This window comes from Miniopterus schreibersii, assembly GCF_964146895.1.
Source record: "Miniopterus schreibersii genome assembly, chromosome: 10".
Classification (NCBI taxonomy): Eukaryota; Metazoa; Chordata; class Mammalia; order Chiroptera; family Miniopteridae; genus Miniopterus; species Miniopterus schreibersii.
Genome location: NC_138110.1, coordinates 5034440 through 5051187, shown reverse-complemented (window position 1 = coordinate 5051187; position 16748 = coordinate 5034440). Strand labels below are relative to the sequence as shown.

Here is a 16748-nt window from a genome sequence, read left to right as displayed (position 1 = left end):
ACTCTTTAGTCCGAAAGCTGATTGGCCGGGGCTGGAGAGGCGCTGCCTTTTCATTGGTTCACAGCCAACGCGACGGATTGAGTCACGTCCAAGGAAGGCGGACACGGCACGCAGGCGCGCTCGCCCCGGAAGGCCCCGGAAGTGAGGGAGCCAACGGTCCTCCTGACCCCGCGGCGGTTCTAGCGCCCGCGCCGCTCTCCCGGACGTGAGTTTTGTCTGTGAGACAGAAGCCTCTTGGCGTCAGGGTTGCCGCATAGGAGATAAAGCCGGAGGAGGTGAACGAACCTCTCGAAGGTGCCAGTAAGTAAGATGGCCAGACCGGCAGGAGAGGGCACAGCGATCGATAGCGCAGCACTCGGCGCGGCGTCCTTGGCGCGTGCGCAGTGGGTGTGTGCTCGGAGCGATCGATCGGGCAGAATTGGCGCCTCCATTTTTCTGGAAGAGCAGGAGACCCGGAGAGCTGGACTCGCGGGTACTGGGGGCCCGGGATGCGTGGAGAGTGGCTGGTGCGGTCGGGTTGGGGCCTTTAGGAGACCGCGGGAAGGACTGGGGTGAGGCGGGAAGGGGTGATGGTGAGCGGGGAGGCGTGCGCCCCGAGTTCCCAGGCTGGGGCCCCCTCCAAAGGCCTCGCTCCCTCCCTCACTCCATCCTTAGTTCACCTCTCTGCCAGGGTGGTAGCGGAGCGCACCGTGAGGGGCCGTCTGCGTTCTCGCCCTGCTCCCTCCTCCAGCTCCGGGCATAACCAGTCCTGGGTTGAGTTCTTCGGGCCTCGGCGTCCTCCCCTGCAAGCTGGGATGGCAATTAGGCGCTCACTAGCCCAGCGAGCCAGCGTTCTGTGGGAGTTGAGAAGCAAGGCTCCTCCTCTTCTGTTTCCCCGTCTTCTCTTTTTTTTTTAATCTGTCCGTGCACCCCGTGATGCTCCGGGCGTGAGTGAGGAGACGGGATGGAGTAGCGGTTAAGCCGCGGGGCCTGGTGTGGACAGTCCTGGCGGCCACTTTCACCCAAGTGCTCAGTATGGGATCTGGCAAGTGCTTAATAAATGTTGGCTGTTGTCATTAACACTCATCAGTACAGCTCAGTAAGAACTCAGGCTCTGGGTCACATAGCCTGGGTTAGGATCCAAGCTCTTCCAGTTACAAGCTGTGTGATCCTGGGTGAGTTAACCGCTCAGGGCCACAGGTTGCTCATCTCCTAAATAGGATTACATGAGGATTGAATGAGGTGATGCTTATCAGTTGCCTACACGGGATGTGTGTGATGTACTATACTGAGTGTCCAGTAAATTTTAGCTAGTTTATTATGTTAAGGTGCACTACATGAAGTGGTTAGGGGCAACCTGGCCTCTAGAGTCAGACCACCTGCATTCTAGTCCTGGTTGGTGGAGGCCTTGGACAAGTTATTTTCCCTTCTCATCTGTAAACAAGATTACAGGACCTTCTTTATAGGATGGTGTTGAGGATTAAGTGAGGTAAAACTTGGTAAACTCTCAGTAGTTGTTAGCTGTTCTTATGATCAGTAGCCTCGGTAATTCTTCAAAGGGAGTTGTGTAGTTAGAAAACTTGTTTTCCACCCCTTTCCTATAACACTCCCCCTTCCAGAGCACTCTAAAGTACAGCAATACCAGGAGGTACTGGTGTTACTGCTCACTCACTCCCCTCCTTCCTCATGTTCATCTCCCTCCCGTGCTCTCCTTCCATTTGTCTTCTCTGCCACAGCTACCTGTCTGGATATGACTTTTATTCTTTATTGCTGTCCCCAGGCTCCTCCAGCCTTCTGATACCTATCCAGTTGTCCCCGAATATACAGGCATTGACTTTAGATAATTAAATTATCACCCTGGCCTCTGTGGCTCAGTGGTTAGAGCATCGGCCTGCACACCTAAGGGTCACAGGTTTGATTTCCATCAAGGGCTCGTACCTCAGTTGCAGGTTTGCTCCCGTCCCTGGCCAGGGCATGTGCAGGAAGCAGCCAGTCACTGGGTCTCACAAGGTGGTTTTTCACTCTCTCTCCCCCTCCCTCCCTTCTGCTCTCTCTGAAAAAGCAGTGGAAAAAATATCCTCAAGTGAGGATTAACAAGGACAACAAAAAGATAATCAAGTTATCTGATTATCTTCACCATTTGAAGTCATTTGCATAAACCAGAAACCTTCACCTGCCATTTCCTGTTTCACTTTCTAAGACAGGGAGAACTTAGACACTTATAAATCAATCTAAGTGCACAAGCCTTCAGGTTTTTCCTTTTTTTTCCTTTTTTTTTTGTATTGTTTTAGCCATATATTATTTGTCTATGTTTTATTAAGCAGTTCGCCTTTGACTATTCCCAAAGCATTCAACCTTCACTAACTTATTTAACAGTTGAGGAACCTGATCTCAGACAAACAAGTCACTGACCAAAGATACTGCAGATATGAGAGCTGGGATTTGAGCCCTGCGAGTCTGACCCAATTTCTCTGTTGCTTCTGTGATTTACTAGTGCCTCTCCCCTTCACCACCACCTGTTTTCTCTTTTTGCAGCTGGCAGAGAATTTTTTTCCTCTTCTTCAAGATGTACAGAACCAAAGTGGGCTTGAAGGACCGCCAGCAGCTCTACAAGTTGATCATTAGCCAGCTGCTCTATGACGGCTACATCAGCATTGCTAATGGCCTCATCAATGAAATCAAGCCCCAGTCTGTTTGTGCACCCTCGGAGCAGCTCCTGCACCTCATCAAACTAGGTAGCTGTGAATGCAGATTCATTGATCCCATGACAAGGTTTCAGATGTTCTCACACATCAAAATTTTTCAAGATATTTCCATTTAGTTTTAGTGTCTAGTATGTGTCAAGTACCATGCTAGATACTGGAAGAGTACACATAGTCCAGGGTATGAAGACTTCGAACTGGTTCTCTAGCCTAAGGATCTTTATGCAAATTATCTGGAGCATTCTGTCATTGCATTATTGACTCTCTTCAAGTCTCAGCTCAAATTGTCATCCCAGAGTCCTGGTTACCTCTCCTGAAACAACCCCATTACCATCCCCAAACCGCCCCACTTTCTCTAACATACAGTCTCATTTCCTTCATAACAGAAGTACTGTGAAATTTTCTTTATTTTGGGGGGTTGTTTCCCACACAATCTACCTCCCCCAAAAAAAGCCGCAAGCTCCTTAAAGATCACAACCTTTTCTTGTTCAACAGTTTATCCTGGTGCTTGGCTGAGTCATAGAAAACAGTGAAATATGGAATTACCAAACATGTTTATGCCCTTTGACCTGGCAGTTTCAGTTGTAAGAATTTGTTATATGGTGTGGTTCTATTTTTGTTTTAAAAAGTGAAATAACTGTTCATGGAGAAAGGTCCAGAAGAATTCATACCACCATGTTACCAGTAATTATCTCTGGGTGATATAGGGTCATTTTTATTATTTTTGTTCATCTGCATTTCTAATTTTTTCTATGCTAATAGTCGTTTATATGATGTGTAGAGCTGTTTTTAAATTTAAAACACATATTCTTGATAAACCAGTTTATTTAAATATTAACATTCTTTCAAATATGTTTCACTAGTATTAATCTTGGCAGTGTATCTGACTTAATGAGCTTCAGAGCTGGTACTCACAGATCTCAGCACTAAAAATATTAAAACCCAGAATGGGGAAAAATGGACATTTTAACTACAGAACTGCTTTTCTGAGTTTCTGTAGTTGTAGTTAGCAGAACACTTTGGAGGCAAAGATCAGCGGAGGTGACTACTTATTGAAGTCTAATCTTCTACAACCCATGTTAGCTTACAGTGTGGTCACTGTGCATACACCCTGGTCGGTGTGCCTAGTTTTGTAAAGTATTAAGTGTCGTGCACCTCCAAGAAGTAGGAAGTTGACATTGGCAAACATCTTTCCTGGTTTAGATCCCGAACTTCATCTTGTCCCTTTTTTGAGAGAGAGAAACATCATTTGTTTCACTTACTTATGCATTCATTGATTGATGCTTATGTGTGCCCTGACTAGGGATTGAACCCACAACCTTGGCCCTTGCATATCAGGATGATGCTCTAACCAACTGAGCTACTCAGCCAAGTACTGTCTTCGCCTTTAAAAATAACATTTTCGACAATGGTGGGGAGAGGGACTGGGGAGGGGGATGGGACGGGGTGGAACAGGTCATTGGGGAGAAAAAGGGACATCTGTAATATTTTAAACAAAAATAAAATTTTAAAAAATAAAAGTAACATTTTCATGCCGTTAATTTCTATTTTTTTTTCAGGAATGGAAAATGATGATACTGCTGTTCAGTATGCAATTGGTCGTTCAGATACCGTTGCCCCAGGCACAGGAATTGACCTGGAATTCGATGCAGATGTCCAGACCATGTCCCCAGAGGCTTCAGAGTATGAAACCTGCTATGTCACATCCCATAAAGGACCATGCCGAGTAGCTACCTATAGTAGAGATGGACAGCTAATAGCTACTGGGTCTGCTGATGCCTCCATAAAGATCCTCGACACGGAAAGAATGTTAGCCAAAAGTGCCATGCCAATAGAGGTAAATCTCTGCACCGCTCTTACTGTTTGCCTTTCGTTCCTTCATGGGAGGATGAGAGAGTAGTTTAAACCAGCTTTAACTAAGCATAGTTGCAGAGTGTGTACTGTGAGTCAGACATTTTACACTTTGTGTATCTCCTTTTCTTGTTGGTCTAGGTTATGATGAATGAGACTGCACAACAGAATATGGAAAACCACCCAGTGATCCGGACTCTTTATGACCATGTGGATGAAGTCACATGTCTCGCTTTCCACCCAACAGAACAGATCCTGGCTTCTGGTTCAAGGGATTACACTCTTAAGTTATTCGATTATTCCAAACCATCTGCAAAAAGAGCCTTCAAGTACATTCAGGTTAGAAATGTTTGGGAAGACTTACATTTTTCTTAAATACAGTGAGCTGGTATATGACTTCTCCTTTTAGAAGTAGTCTCAGTGATCATATATAAAACAAGAGTAGGGCCTGGCCACTGTGGCTTAGTGGTTGAGTGTCCACCCATGAACCAAGAGGTCACTGGTTGGATTCCCTGTCAGGACACATGCCCAGGTTGTGGGCTCAATCCCCAATAGGGGCCATGCAGGAGGCAGCTGATGGATGATTTTCTCATTGATGTTTCTATCTATCCCTCTCCCTTCTCTAAAAGTCAGTAAAAATAAAAAACATTTAAAAATGAGTACAGCAACAAGAACATATGCCACAGGTGGCATATAGCCCAGATTCCACTGGCACATGGTTCACATGCTGTCATGCGCCCATGTCCTCTGGCTGGTCGGGACTGCTGCTGGTCCAGTTCATGCAACAAGGGTTTAGAGTCCGTTTCACTCTAAAGGTTGCAGATCCCAGTTTAAAAACAAAACAACTAGCTTCACTAGAGCATAACTTACGGGAATAAAAAATCACTCAGTTGAAACTATTCAGGTGTTTGCTGGAAGTGACATTTGTTGCCTTAAAATACTTTGTTCCTTCTCATACCTGTGTCTTACTTGATCTGTTGATATTTTGGATTCTTCGCATCAGCCAAATATTTTCTACATTTCCTCTGGAGATAATTGTTTCACAGTTGGTCATTTAATGTTCATGTCTCTGTCCTAACAGGAAGCTGAAATGTTACGCTCCATCTCTTTTCATCCATCTGGAGACTTTATACTTGTGGGGACTCAGCATCCTACTCTTCGGCTTTATGATATCAACACATTTCAATGTTTTGTGTCTTGCAATCCTCAAGATCAACACACCGATGCCATATGTTCCGTTAATTACAACCCTAGTGCCAACATGTATGTGACTGGTAGCAAGGATGGCTGCATAAAGTTGTGGGATGGTGTCTCGAACCGATGCATCACAACTTTTGAGAAAGCACACGACGGCGCTGAAGTTTGTTCTGCCATTTTTTCCAAAAATTCTAAATACATTCTTTCAAGTGGAAAAGACTCTGTAGCTAAACTTTGGGAAATATCAACAGGACGAACTCTGGTCAGATACACGGGTATGTGAGAAATTGATATTACTCAACATTTATGTATCATTTTAGTTTTGACAACTCATTTTAGATAAGGGTAACCAAGACTTAAATTTAAACTAGGTTAAATAGCTTAGCCAAGGCTACAATTAATAAGAGGCAGAGCTGGAAATAGAACCTGAGTTTCTTTTCTTTTTTTAATCACTGTGAAAATCTCAGTGGTTTAATATGTTTTTTTTTTATTTTACTTTTTTTATTTTAAGGAGAGAGAGAGAATCATCACATTGATGAGAGAGAAACATAGATCAGCTGCCTCCTGCATGCCCCCTACTGGGGATCAAGCCCAAAACTCAGGCACATGCCCTGACGGAATCAAATCCGGGACTTCTTGGTTCATGGGTTGATGCTCTACCGCTGAGTCACACCGGCTGGGCTAGAGCCCCAGTTTCTTACCTTTGCTCTTAATACATAACAGCTTAAACTAGATGTGATTCCATGCAGGTAGGATTTGAGAACCTGTTAGTTTATTTGCAGACTGATGGCTTGCCCTTTTCTCTGTGGTCCAGAGAAAAGCCTCCATAAATATACACATTAGGGAGAGGAGGTCTGAGAGGGGAGATCTTGGCCCATTCCTAAGCGAGCAGAGGTAGCCCCCAAGTGAGACCACAAGTGTGAGACCATAGTGTCCTGAATCCAGATACAAAGTGGGCCCTTCAGACAGAAAAACAAAATTACGTTCTTCTGCTTCTCGTTAATTCATGTAGGTCTCTAATTGGTAACAGTTGTGCTAGTGAGCTCTATGATGAGATTTAAATTTATCCTGTCGTCAGTAGTATGTTCAAGTCTAGCTATTTATAGTGAGTGTTGTTAAAATATTATGTCTCATTTTTCTGCTCCTGAGGAAGCAAAGGCTGTTGTTTGGTATAACACCTCCAGGAAACTTCAGCTAGTTTCCTCCTTTGTGAAATGTTTGTGTCATGTGCTGGAATTGCCATGACTCTAACCCAGAAGCTCTCCAGCGAACACTTGAAAGGGGGCTTTGCTGTGGTAGTAAGTTAGCATTTCAGAGAAGAAAAGAGTTGGTGGCATCCGAACCACTAGGGGGCAGCATAGCCTACCGCAAATTTAGCTCATGGAAACCAGAGTTTGTTTCCCGCTGCCTCAGGCTTTGGGTGTAGATGGTGCAACTAGCAAGTCTTGGGAAAAGTCTTTTTTTTTTTTTTTTTTTTTTTTTTTTTTTTTCATAGTTCTTGGTGACTTCATTGAAACACTTAGTATGAAGCTAGTTTGAAAAATACCTGTTTTTTCAAATACTAGTTTGAAAGACTGTGTGTGTTACAAAAAAGATAAAAAAGTGCTCAAAATAAAAATGGGAAACCTGTCCCTTTAGAAGCAACAAGCACTGTTTGAGTGTGATGCGGCTGGAAGGGTCCACCAGACTTTGGACAGAATTTATTTGGTTTTTTAATGAATGTTTTGAATGTTTTATTGTTGGTGTTGGTGGAGAATTGGGATTTGATTTTAAATGAGGTTATACTGAATTTATATGCAGATTCTTTTTTTATAATTCACGGGTTAAGACCGCTTTGTGTCGGCAAATTTAGATCTGTTTCCAGTTTTAGTGTTTAGTTAGAATTCAGAGGGCTCTTGAAATAATGAAGGAAAAGATAACTATCAATTACCAATTAAATGTTAGAAGTTTTGATATTAAAATTAAAAACACTGCAAACAAAATTAAAATGCTGGACTGGGGGGGCAATATTCATAGCATATATAATAGACACATGGCAGACTTTGGTCAGTGGGCCCAAGAAAAGATAAATCGCCAACCTCACTGTAAACCTAAGAAATGAAAAGGGAACTATCATTTTGTGCTCATCAGATTTCAGGAATTTAAAGGGTTGGTATTATCTAGTATTGATAAACATTTCAGTAGATCACATATTGTTAAGAGTGGCGATTAGTGAAATATTTCTGAAGGGCAGTTTGGTACCATATATCAAAACTTTCAATACATATACATGGGGGGGGGGGGCAAAAGTAGGTTTCTAATTGTTCATATGGAAAATAATACAATACTTAATAAATAATAATACAAGAAAAAACTATTTCTCATACTCACAACTATAAACCTGTGTTTGGCCCACCCTGTATTTTTTCACCTGCTATACCCACTCTTAGAAATTCAACCTAAAAGTACCCTTGGGCAGGCATGCACTTGCACACACACAAGGATGTCTACCCAGCATTGTCGGGGGTAGGAGAAAGTTGGAGGCAGCATGAATGTGCACCAGAAGAATCGAGTAAATTGCATAGGAACAGATATTGAGCACGGTCACATTTAATCCGCACAGCAGTGTTGGGGGTGGTGCTGTAATTATCCCATGAAACAGGAGAGAATTAATTTAAGACTTAGGGGGTGAAGTAATTTAAGATCACATCGCTAACAAGTGGTAAGTCCAGCTCAGACACCAAAGTTTGTATTTTTATCTGTTAAGCTGTGTTCCCTCTTTATAGGTCTCCACTGCATGCTTTTGAATAAAGACAGCATATGATGTATGCTCTGATTTTATGTAATTTTAAAATGAGTATACAACATGGAGATATTTGGAAAGGCTAATTATCAAAATATTGCTATGGGTGTAAAATTATCAGGTAGTTTTTATTCTTTATACTTTATATAGTACTTTGGACAAAATATTTGTTATCATGGTCATAAAAAAGCATAAAGCTTTCATTTGTAGAATAGATGTTCCTACATCCCAATAATTCTGTCCCTAGGAATTTAATTCTAAGGAAATACTGTGTTCTGTCCAAAGAATGTTTATCACAATGTTACTTACCATTGGATACAAACTAAATGCCTAGCAGGAAAAGAACTGAGTAATGATGTTTCCAAACAATGGGATACTTTGCAAATAGTAAAAATGATGGAAAATGTACCCAACAGAAAGTTGGTTTAAACTACAATAGAAAAGACATAATGTGGTACCAGTTTTGTATTGTTTTTAAGGTTTTTATGCCTCAAAGTGCATCACAGTTAACAGTTGCCTTAGGGGTTGGGACCAGAGGTGATTCTCTTTTTCATACTTTTTTATAGAGTTCCCAAAATTGCGCAATAAATGTGTAATAAATACTTGAGCAATTTGAAAATGCTGTTTCACTTCGATAGGATTAATAACCAAAGTAGAATAGTGTGAGTGAGGTGTGAACTTGGAAAGCTACCCTGGCTCCCAGGCCCTTAACCTCTCGGTCTGTGCGCAGGCGCTGGCTTGAGCGGGCGGCAGGTGCACCGGACACAGGCCGTCTTCAACCACACGGAGGACTACGTGCTGCTGCCCGACGAGAGGACCATCAGCCTGTGCTGCTGGGACTCGCGCACGGCCGAGCGCCGGAACCTGCTGTCCCTGGGCCACAACAACATCGTGCGCTGCATCGTGCACTCGCCCACCAACCCCGGCTTCATGACCTGCAGCGACGACTTCCGGGCCCGCTTCTGGTACCGGAGATCAACCACGGACTAGGGCCCCGGCCTTAAATACGGTTCTTTTCTCCAGGACTCTGCCCCTCCCTCCCCTGTGTCCCGTCACCAGCCTCCGTAGTAAGTCATTGGACCACCTTTGGCAGTCAGCTGCCACCTCTACACCCTTGGATTTGCACAAAAGGCTCTTTTTTTACCTTGATGTGGAATCATGGTGGGAAAAGTGGGAAATGCAGACTCATGCAGCTCTGCATTCACTGATTATCACAGTGTGATTTTCATCGGTTTTGTAAATACAGGACTTGCTCCTTCTCTGAATCTCTTGGTCGTTTGAAGAAGGGTAGAGTATTAAAGTGCTCTCCAGGTCTCAGGTGGATCTGTCCTGAGGAATTCTCATTGGGCTCTTTTGTCATCTTCGTGCCTGTTCCACATCTTCTGTGCATTTCCTTTCAGAATGCATTTTGGCAGATAAGTAGGCACACTGCCTAAGAATCGAGTTTCCTACTCTATTAAACCATTTTAGAGAATCAATTCTCCTCTGAAATGACGTCCTAATAATAAAGCTCAGACCTGAAGCTTTACTGTTACACATTTTCACTTCAGTAACATTAGCGGCCAGTTTTTCTGAAGATGTACAGGAGCATCTTTCATCAAACCTCCCACATTGGCTTTTCGTTACCTGCAGTGCTCGTCTTCAGTAAATGCGTTTCCCATCAAATGCTGCCTTGCTGTCAGTCTAATCAAAATTAGGTGGTCCCACCACTGTCCTCAGGTGTTGCTTGTCTTCATGAGTGATTAGTATTGACTGACTTTGTTCTTACCATTTTAAATCTTATTTTTCAGCTTGAACCTTAACTACTCATTGTGGACACACGGCAGCTGTGTTCTCAGAAGATTTTTGCAATTAACTGATAACAAGTTTCCTTTTTCTTGAAATTTTTTAGAAGGGGACAATATTTCTCTGGATTCGGCTCCAGCTGGGTCGGAGAACCCTAAACTCCCCTCACCAAGATAACTTGGGTTTATATTCATCCCCAAATATAAATACCTCATGATCGGGGTGGGAGTACCCAGAGATATAATCTGGGAATATTAGGTAAAAAAAAAAAAATAACTAAATAGGTGAAAGTAATTGTTTTTAATGTTACAGGAATTTTAAGCCTTTGGGAGTTTATTGCATAAAAATTCTGCTTTAGTCATCCTTAAGGGTCATTTGAATTCTCTGGTCAATAAAATGATCTTCCACATTCTTAATGTGTTAAGTCACAGCACTTTGGTTCACATTTACAAAGACCTATCTTTTTTGCTGCATAGTGAGTAAATTTATTTTTATTTTGTGTCCTGATTCCCTCCTGTTTGAACTAAGACATTGAAGGGCGCTACTCTTGTAAAAGAGACCGATTGACCAGGAACAAGGATAACCAGTGCTACCAAAAAAATTACCAAACAGGACTTCCCACTCTTTTGACTTTTCTTTTGCTTCCAACCTGTGAAACTAAAGGAGAGGTTTGGCGTTTCCGCCTTGTTCTGCTCTAGCTCGCTCGCCGGGACTCCCACACCGCACTCCTGATGTAAGTCCCATTGGATCCTTTTAGTTGTTCATGAATTAAAATGCTAATACATACTCTTCCCAGTGTTTGGAATAGTCTCAGCAATGGATCTGTAGTTTCAGGACTTCTGTTTACAAGATCAAGATACTTTTGTGTGTTTCCAAAATGAACTTTCTTATCTTTGTTTTTCTCTTAAAAATTACATTAATGTTTTGAACTGGTATAAATGCCAGGAGTATTTCATGGACTTGGTATCTGCACATAATTAATTGTACCACGCCACCCTTGGCATTCACATGGTGGATAATACCCAGTCAGGATAAGAACTTTAAACTGCTATGTTATTTTTTAAAGATACGTGATTTCTAAAATAAACTTTTTGTATATAATGGTAATTTAAAGCTAGTTCATTTGTTCGGAGCTTGCTTCTTTGAACGTTTCCGTGTTTAAACATAAGTTTTCCAACAGCAGTTATGACTCTGAACTGTTACCTTTCACACTTTCTTTAGTGCTTTTGTTCTGGAAGTCAGGCTTTTGTAGTTTAATCACCTTTAGCTGTGTACCTGCTCTTCTCTCTGACTTCAAAAACTTGGTATAATTCCACTTCTTTAGGTCATTCAGAGAATTCTACCTTTTGCCTTAAGCTTTGGTTTCCCTTGGGAAGAGCAATGAGGTGGGTGGGGATGGCATGGTTAGTAGGAAGATAGGCCTTTCTTCTTCAGGGCTACAGCTCCCTCTTCTGTGGTGAAAGAGCTTCATCAAAACCATCCCCAAGTGCACTTGAATCAGTGAAGCTTCTTTTATAGACACATCGTAACATAAACAGATGGGGAGAAAGGGAAAGGATTTACTCTGAGAGGAGACCTGTTTCTGAAAACATTGCAGACCAGATACTCTAAGAACCTTTTCAGTAAAAACCTAGATAGAATTTATTTTCAAGCTATAAATAGCTGAGCTAACAAGAAAGTGAGGGAATTCCTGAGAGGCAAAAACAACCAGAAAGCACAAATCCAGAAGATTAACAATGACGGCAACCTGCCAGTTACACCAAGGACATTTATTAATCCCTCGTAGCCTAGTTTCTGAGCTCTGGGTCTTCACAGGGTGAGAACTTTGGTCAAGACCCAGAAAGAAAGCCCCAGAAGCTGAAAGGTGCCCCCCTCAGCAAAAGGGAGAACCTGACAAAAACCCTGCCCCCGAGAAGGACACCTGGGAGACTGCACGCACCCAAGTTTACAGGGAGGGGTCTGGAGCGTTGGCACCGGGCAGGGTCTTCTGAGAACCCCACCCACATGCTGTTCCTCCAGCAAAGCTGGAACCGTTAACCTGTGCGGCTGGGAGAAACGCAAGCTGGGAACTTGAGGCAGCTCCAGTTGTTGCCACAAATACCCGACAGAAGCCAGCACACATTCTCCAGGAACAACCCCAGGCCTCAATCGCCCAGATAAAGCTCTAAGACTCGCGAGCTCACAATCCACGAGCATATGGGGAAACAGCCACTGTGACGAGAAACTGGAAATGAGTCAGGCTCGGAAAGACTGATAGTCAGATGCACCAGATAGGAGTATGAAGAACCACAGCAGGGTCATCAGAATGGGACGAGGATCGAGACTTCAGAGCGGCCCGGTAGATTGGAACTTCAGGCAACATTCAGCATTTCTGCAGCTTGCATGCTGCGAGCTTTCGCCCTGTTTCTGCAGCTTTCAGCCTTGGCCCCTGCTCCCTTCTCAAAGGGTGTTTCGACCCTGCAGCCTCCCCCGGCAGCCTCCGTCCCCCGAATGCTTGCTTGCCCGTGGCGGCGCTTTCTGCCCTGGTTTTTTGTGTCCTCCTGACAGCCAGCCTTCTCCTCCGGCCCCAGACCCCCTATACCCACAGCAGTTCCTTCACCTTTTTCCCGTGTTTTGCCCATTCCTTCTCCCTTTCAACCTTGGATCAAAATCTAGGCTGTTACACCGAGCTATTGCTGGTAATTCTGGGAGCCGTAGGGCCCAGCCCTCCCTGTTCCATCCCTACCTTAGGGAGTGTAGACAAGTTTGTTGGCGGTTTATGCAGTTCTACTTTGACCAAAAGCACTTGTTTTTTTTTGTTTTTTTAAATTTTTTTTTTTAATTTTTTGTCTTTATTGATTACAGAGAGAGGAAAGGAGTGGGGGAGAGAGAGATAGAAACATCAATGGTGAGAGTCATGGATCAAGCCTGCAACCGGGCATGTGCCGTGACCGGGAATCGAACCCCGATCGCGTGGATCCTAGGTCGACGCTCAACCGCTGAGCCACGCCCAGCCAGGCAGCACTGTTTTTGAGTGATCTTCACAAGGTTCAAATCTGCCAGAAAACGAGATGATTGCAAAGCAGTGCAGCCGGAGTTTCCTGCCAAGCCTTTGGTGCTTTGGACGTCAGCTCTGGTGTCGGCTGAGCTTTAATAACCGGGCACTGAGTGCCAGGGTTCCACTACTGCTAGTGCAGGGGCCCGAGAGCTGCGAGCCCACTGTTTAGAGGAAGAGCACTCAGACGCCAGTTCTGTGAACAAGCGGTCTCTTCCTGCACATTTACTGGGAGCTATTGAAGTGATCACACTCACTAGGTTCAGAAAAGAAAATTAATCCCAAATCCTGTTTTCAGTGGCACATTTGTCAAGAGGGGAAATAATTACCTCATTAGAGGCTTCCTCACTTGGTTCTCTTGAACTCAAGCTGTTTCAACCTTGGGTCAGCAGGATATTACGAAAGCCGGCCAATTTCCTAGAATAATCAACCTACGCGATATTTGTACACATAAGAGACTCATTTGCCTTAAGAAGTAAATACGAGTGGATTGCAGCAGAACGTCTAAGGCCTTTCATTCAGAAAAAGCATAGCGGGACCAAATACCAGACTGAGAAGTCAAGCCCCTCGTTCTCAGAAGTGCTGCCCTGGTTCCTACACAGGGGTTAGTCTGTTTTGGTTCAGGGCCGAATCCTATGACTTCTGTCTTGGTTTTTGTTGGTGCAGGCGGGTTTTCCTAAGGAAAGGAGCGCGAATTTGAGCTTTCTTATCTGTATTGTGAGCTTGGGGTCAGCCCTCCAGTTTGTGGGGGAGTCGCTGCCAGGAACTGGCTAAGGTACTGGGAACCGCGGACTTGAGTGGGCTGAAGGTGGCCTTTTTTGTTTTCCGGGAGACCTGGGCTCAGGCTTCCTCTGTCCCTTTTCCGTGTGGCCCTGAGCACGTTTGCCTAGCCTTTTCTGCTTTTTCCCAAATATGCATGAAAGTCAGTAATTCAGCAGAAACTATGGTTGCCAGGGGCTCGGGGAGAGGAGAAAGGAGTGGCTGCTGCAGGGTACCGGGTTTCTTTTGGGGATGATGCTCTGAAATTGGTAGTGGTGAAGGCTGAACAACTCTGAATATACTAAAAAAAACACTTGGTTGTAGTCTCTGAAAGGGTGGATTTGTGGTAAGTAATAAAGCTGGGTTTTTGTAATTGAACGTCAGCAGTACAGAGCAATGAATCCCCACGTACCCAGCACTCAGACGCCCCAGTTTTCAGCTCATTGCCAATCTTGTTTCACCTATACCTCTATTCACGTCCCCTTTTCTTGAAGTATTTTGAAGCCAACTTCAGAAATATTTTATCGGTAAATATTTCAGTGTTCATCCGAGATAAGGACTTTTTAAAACACAATTTCTAGCATCACTGCACCTTAAAATAGCAACATCAATTACCTAATATCATCACATATCTAGTCAGTGTTCAAGTTTCCTTATAAATGATTTGTTTTTCATTAGACTCCAAAAAAGGCCCTTGCATTGTGAGTTGATGTGTCTTTTAAGTCTCTTAATCTTCAGATTCCACCTCTGTCTTTTTCTCCTCTTTGCAGTTCGTTTATTGAAGAAACTAGTCTGGTTTTTTGGCCAAATTAATCTCTGCCTCTCTGTCTCCCCCCAGGTTCGAGGGATGTGTGACTTTGGTTTTAGAAAAGAATGGGTTGTCCAAAGGGGCGGTTTGGGCTGAGCCCTCCACTCGGCTGTAGGATTTCCCCCGCTCGTGCACCAAGGGAAGCATCGCATTGAGGTTTCACGGACTCCCCGCCCCCTGGAGCGTGAACCTCAGCCCTGGCCCAGGCTCAGCCGCGGTTCCTCCTGGGGGGCCATGGGAGCCGTGCCCACCGGCACCGCCCGGGCAGAGCCAGCAGGAAGCCGGAGGACGCGGCGCACCAGCACTGACCACAAACCTGTGCCCGGTGCCCGGTGCCGTTGCCCTGCGAGCGAGGCCAGCCACGTGCCGCGGGCAGGGCCTCGGATGCCCAAATCTGTAAAGGCTGATGGGCAGAGACTGCCAGTCCCGACCGCCGCCTATAGCCTCAGCTTTATGACTCACTGCTCTTTCAGATGACACCGCTGCTTGTCCCTAAATAGACTTGCTAATTCCATCTTTTCTCTTTTTTTTTTTTTTTGCATGCTCGTAGTGGTGGTGTCCCAGCCAGGCACAAGCTCTGCCCCTAAAACCATCTGCCCGGCTTCTCCTACTTGCCTTGCTCCTGAAGCCTCCCCAGAGTCCCCCCTCCCCCGCCCCTGCCCTCCTCTCCATGGACCACCATTTACACGTGGCTGTGAACCCCTCTCTGTTCATCCTGTAGGGTCATTGTCCCCTCATTATCAGCTCCCATTGGCAACACATCAGTTACTAGGTCCGGGAAGTTAACTTCCAACAATGATAGCAATTTAAAATACGGATTGTCTCGGCCAGAAATCAGCTATTTTCATTAGTAGCTCCTTCCCAGTGCTCAGATTTTTGGGGACCACACACAGGACAAGCAGCCCACAAGCCAGTAAGTACTATCATCGCAGGAAGGGGGCGGTGGGAGAGACAGCCTGTTGGAGACGGAACATGAGCCAGGCTCGGAAGGATGGCTACCAATTCTGTCTAAATGAGATGAAAATTCGAACAGACCTGTCAAGGAGTCTGCTCCCCTGGAGGTCCTCCCTGGATGTGGAGTCTGAATTTAGGAAAAGTAAAAAGACTTAGCAAGTAACGCTGAGCAATGTGTGGGCTAGTGCTGTGTTTTCAAGTACAGATAGTGGGTTGGTGAGATTTAAGAGAGAATATAACTATATTGCTGTTTGCTCTGCATAGCCCCTGTGCAGTCAGCACTCAGAAAATGTTCCCCATTCAGTGTTGGGAGCAAAGAGCAGGAGGTGGGCATGGGGGTCAGCAGGAAGAAGCATAGCCTGAGTGGGAAAAGTAGGGTGGGACAAGGTCCTTAAGGCAGTCCCCTTGGCCTGTTTTCTCCTGGCTGTCACAGGACAAGTTTTAGGGGGCTGGCAGGAAGAAACGCTGACCGCTATCAGAAAGTTGGGCTTGTGGCCTCCAGTCCAAGAAAAGAGCTTGGTCTGTCTGGTGTGGGCTGTTCCGCAGTGTTCGAGGATTGAGAATGCTGCACGTTCATACGCTGAGCTTTTCAAAGTAGGAACTTCAACCTACAAAGCAGAAGAGTGGGTTTTGTTTTTTCTTTTGTGGTTTCACACAGCAAATGTGTGACAATCTCTACTTATAAACAAAGTGAGACATTCAGGCACTGAGGACTGAGTGTGGCCAGGATTTTGGGGGCTCCACTCCTTCAGCCCTTTCATTTACTCAGCCTGCTTTCCAGGCGTGTGCCTGCGGTGAGAAGCTTCTTCACCGTTTCCCGTGTAGTCGGCTAGCTCCACAGAATTCCGCTTCTGAGAACCAGCCCGAAGCATGCAGTGACATTGCATAACCGCCTCT

General features: G+C 44.8%; 1 protein-coding gene across 3 annotated transcripts; it reads left to right on the top strand.

The window, feature by feature from the left end:
- Positions 1 to 103: 103 nt before the first annotated feature.
- On the top strand, positions 104 to 11412 carry CSTF1 (cleavage stimulation factor subunit 1). Of its 3 annotated transcripts, none has more exons than XM_081150319.1 (6): positions 104 to 300; positions 2515 to 2714; positions 4241 to 4518; positions 4674 to 4871; positions 5614 to 6004; positions 9242 to 11412. In XM_081150319.1, the coding sequence occupies exons 2-6, from the start codon at positions 2546 to 2548 to the stop codon at positions 9499 to 9501; spliced, it is 1296 nt and encodes a 431-aa protein (XP_081006445.1). In that variant the 5' UTR covers positions 104 to 300; positions 2515 to 2545; the 3' UTR covers positions 9502 to 11412. The 3 variants fall into 3 exon arrangements, with proteins under 3 accessions (XP_081006445.1, XP_081006444.1, XP_081006443.1); XM_081150318.1 differs by lacking the exon at positions 104 to 300 and adding an exon at positions 401 to 472; XM_081150317.1 differs by lacking the exon at positions 104 to 300 and adding an exon at positions 1202 to 1221.
- The last annotated feature ends 5336 nt before the right edge of the window (positions 11413 to 16748 follow it).

What these genes read in the sequence shown, in the direction of transcription:
- CSTF1 (XM_081150317.1), top strand. An exon ending in CCTGCACCTCATCAAACTAG is followed by an intron (nt 2,715 to 4,240) that starts GTAGCTGTGAAT and finishes TTTTTTTTTCAG; the next exon opens with GAATGGAAAATGATGATACT. An exon ending in AAAGTGCCATGCCAATAGAG is followed by an intron (nt 4,519 to 4,673) that starts GTAAATCTCTGC and finishes TTGTTGGTCTAG; the next exon opens with GTTATGATGAATGAGACTGC.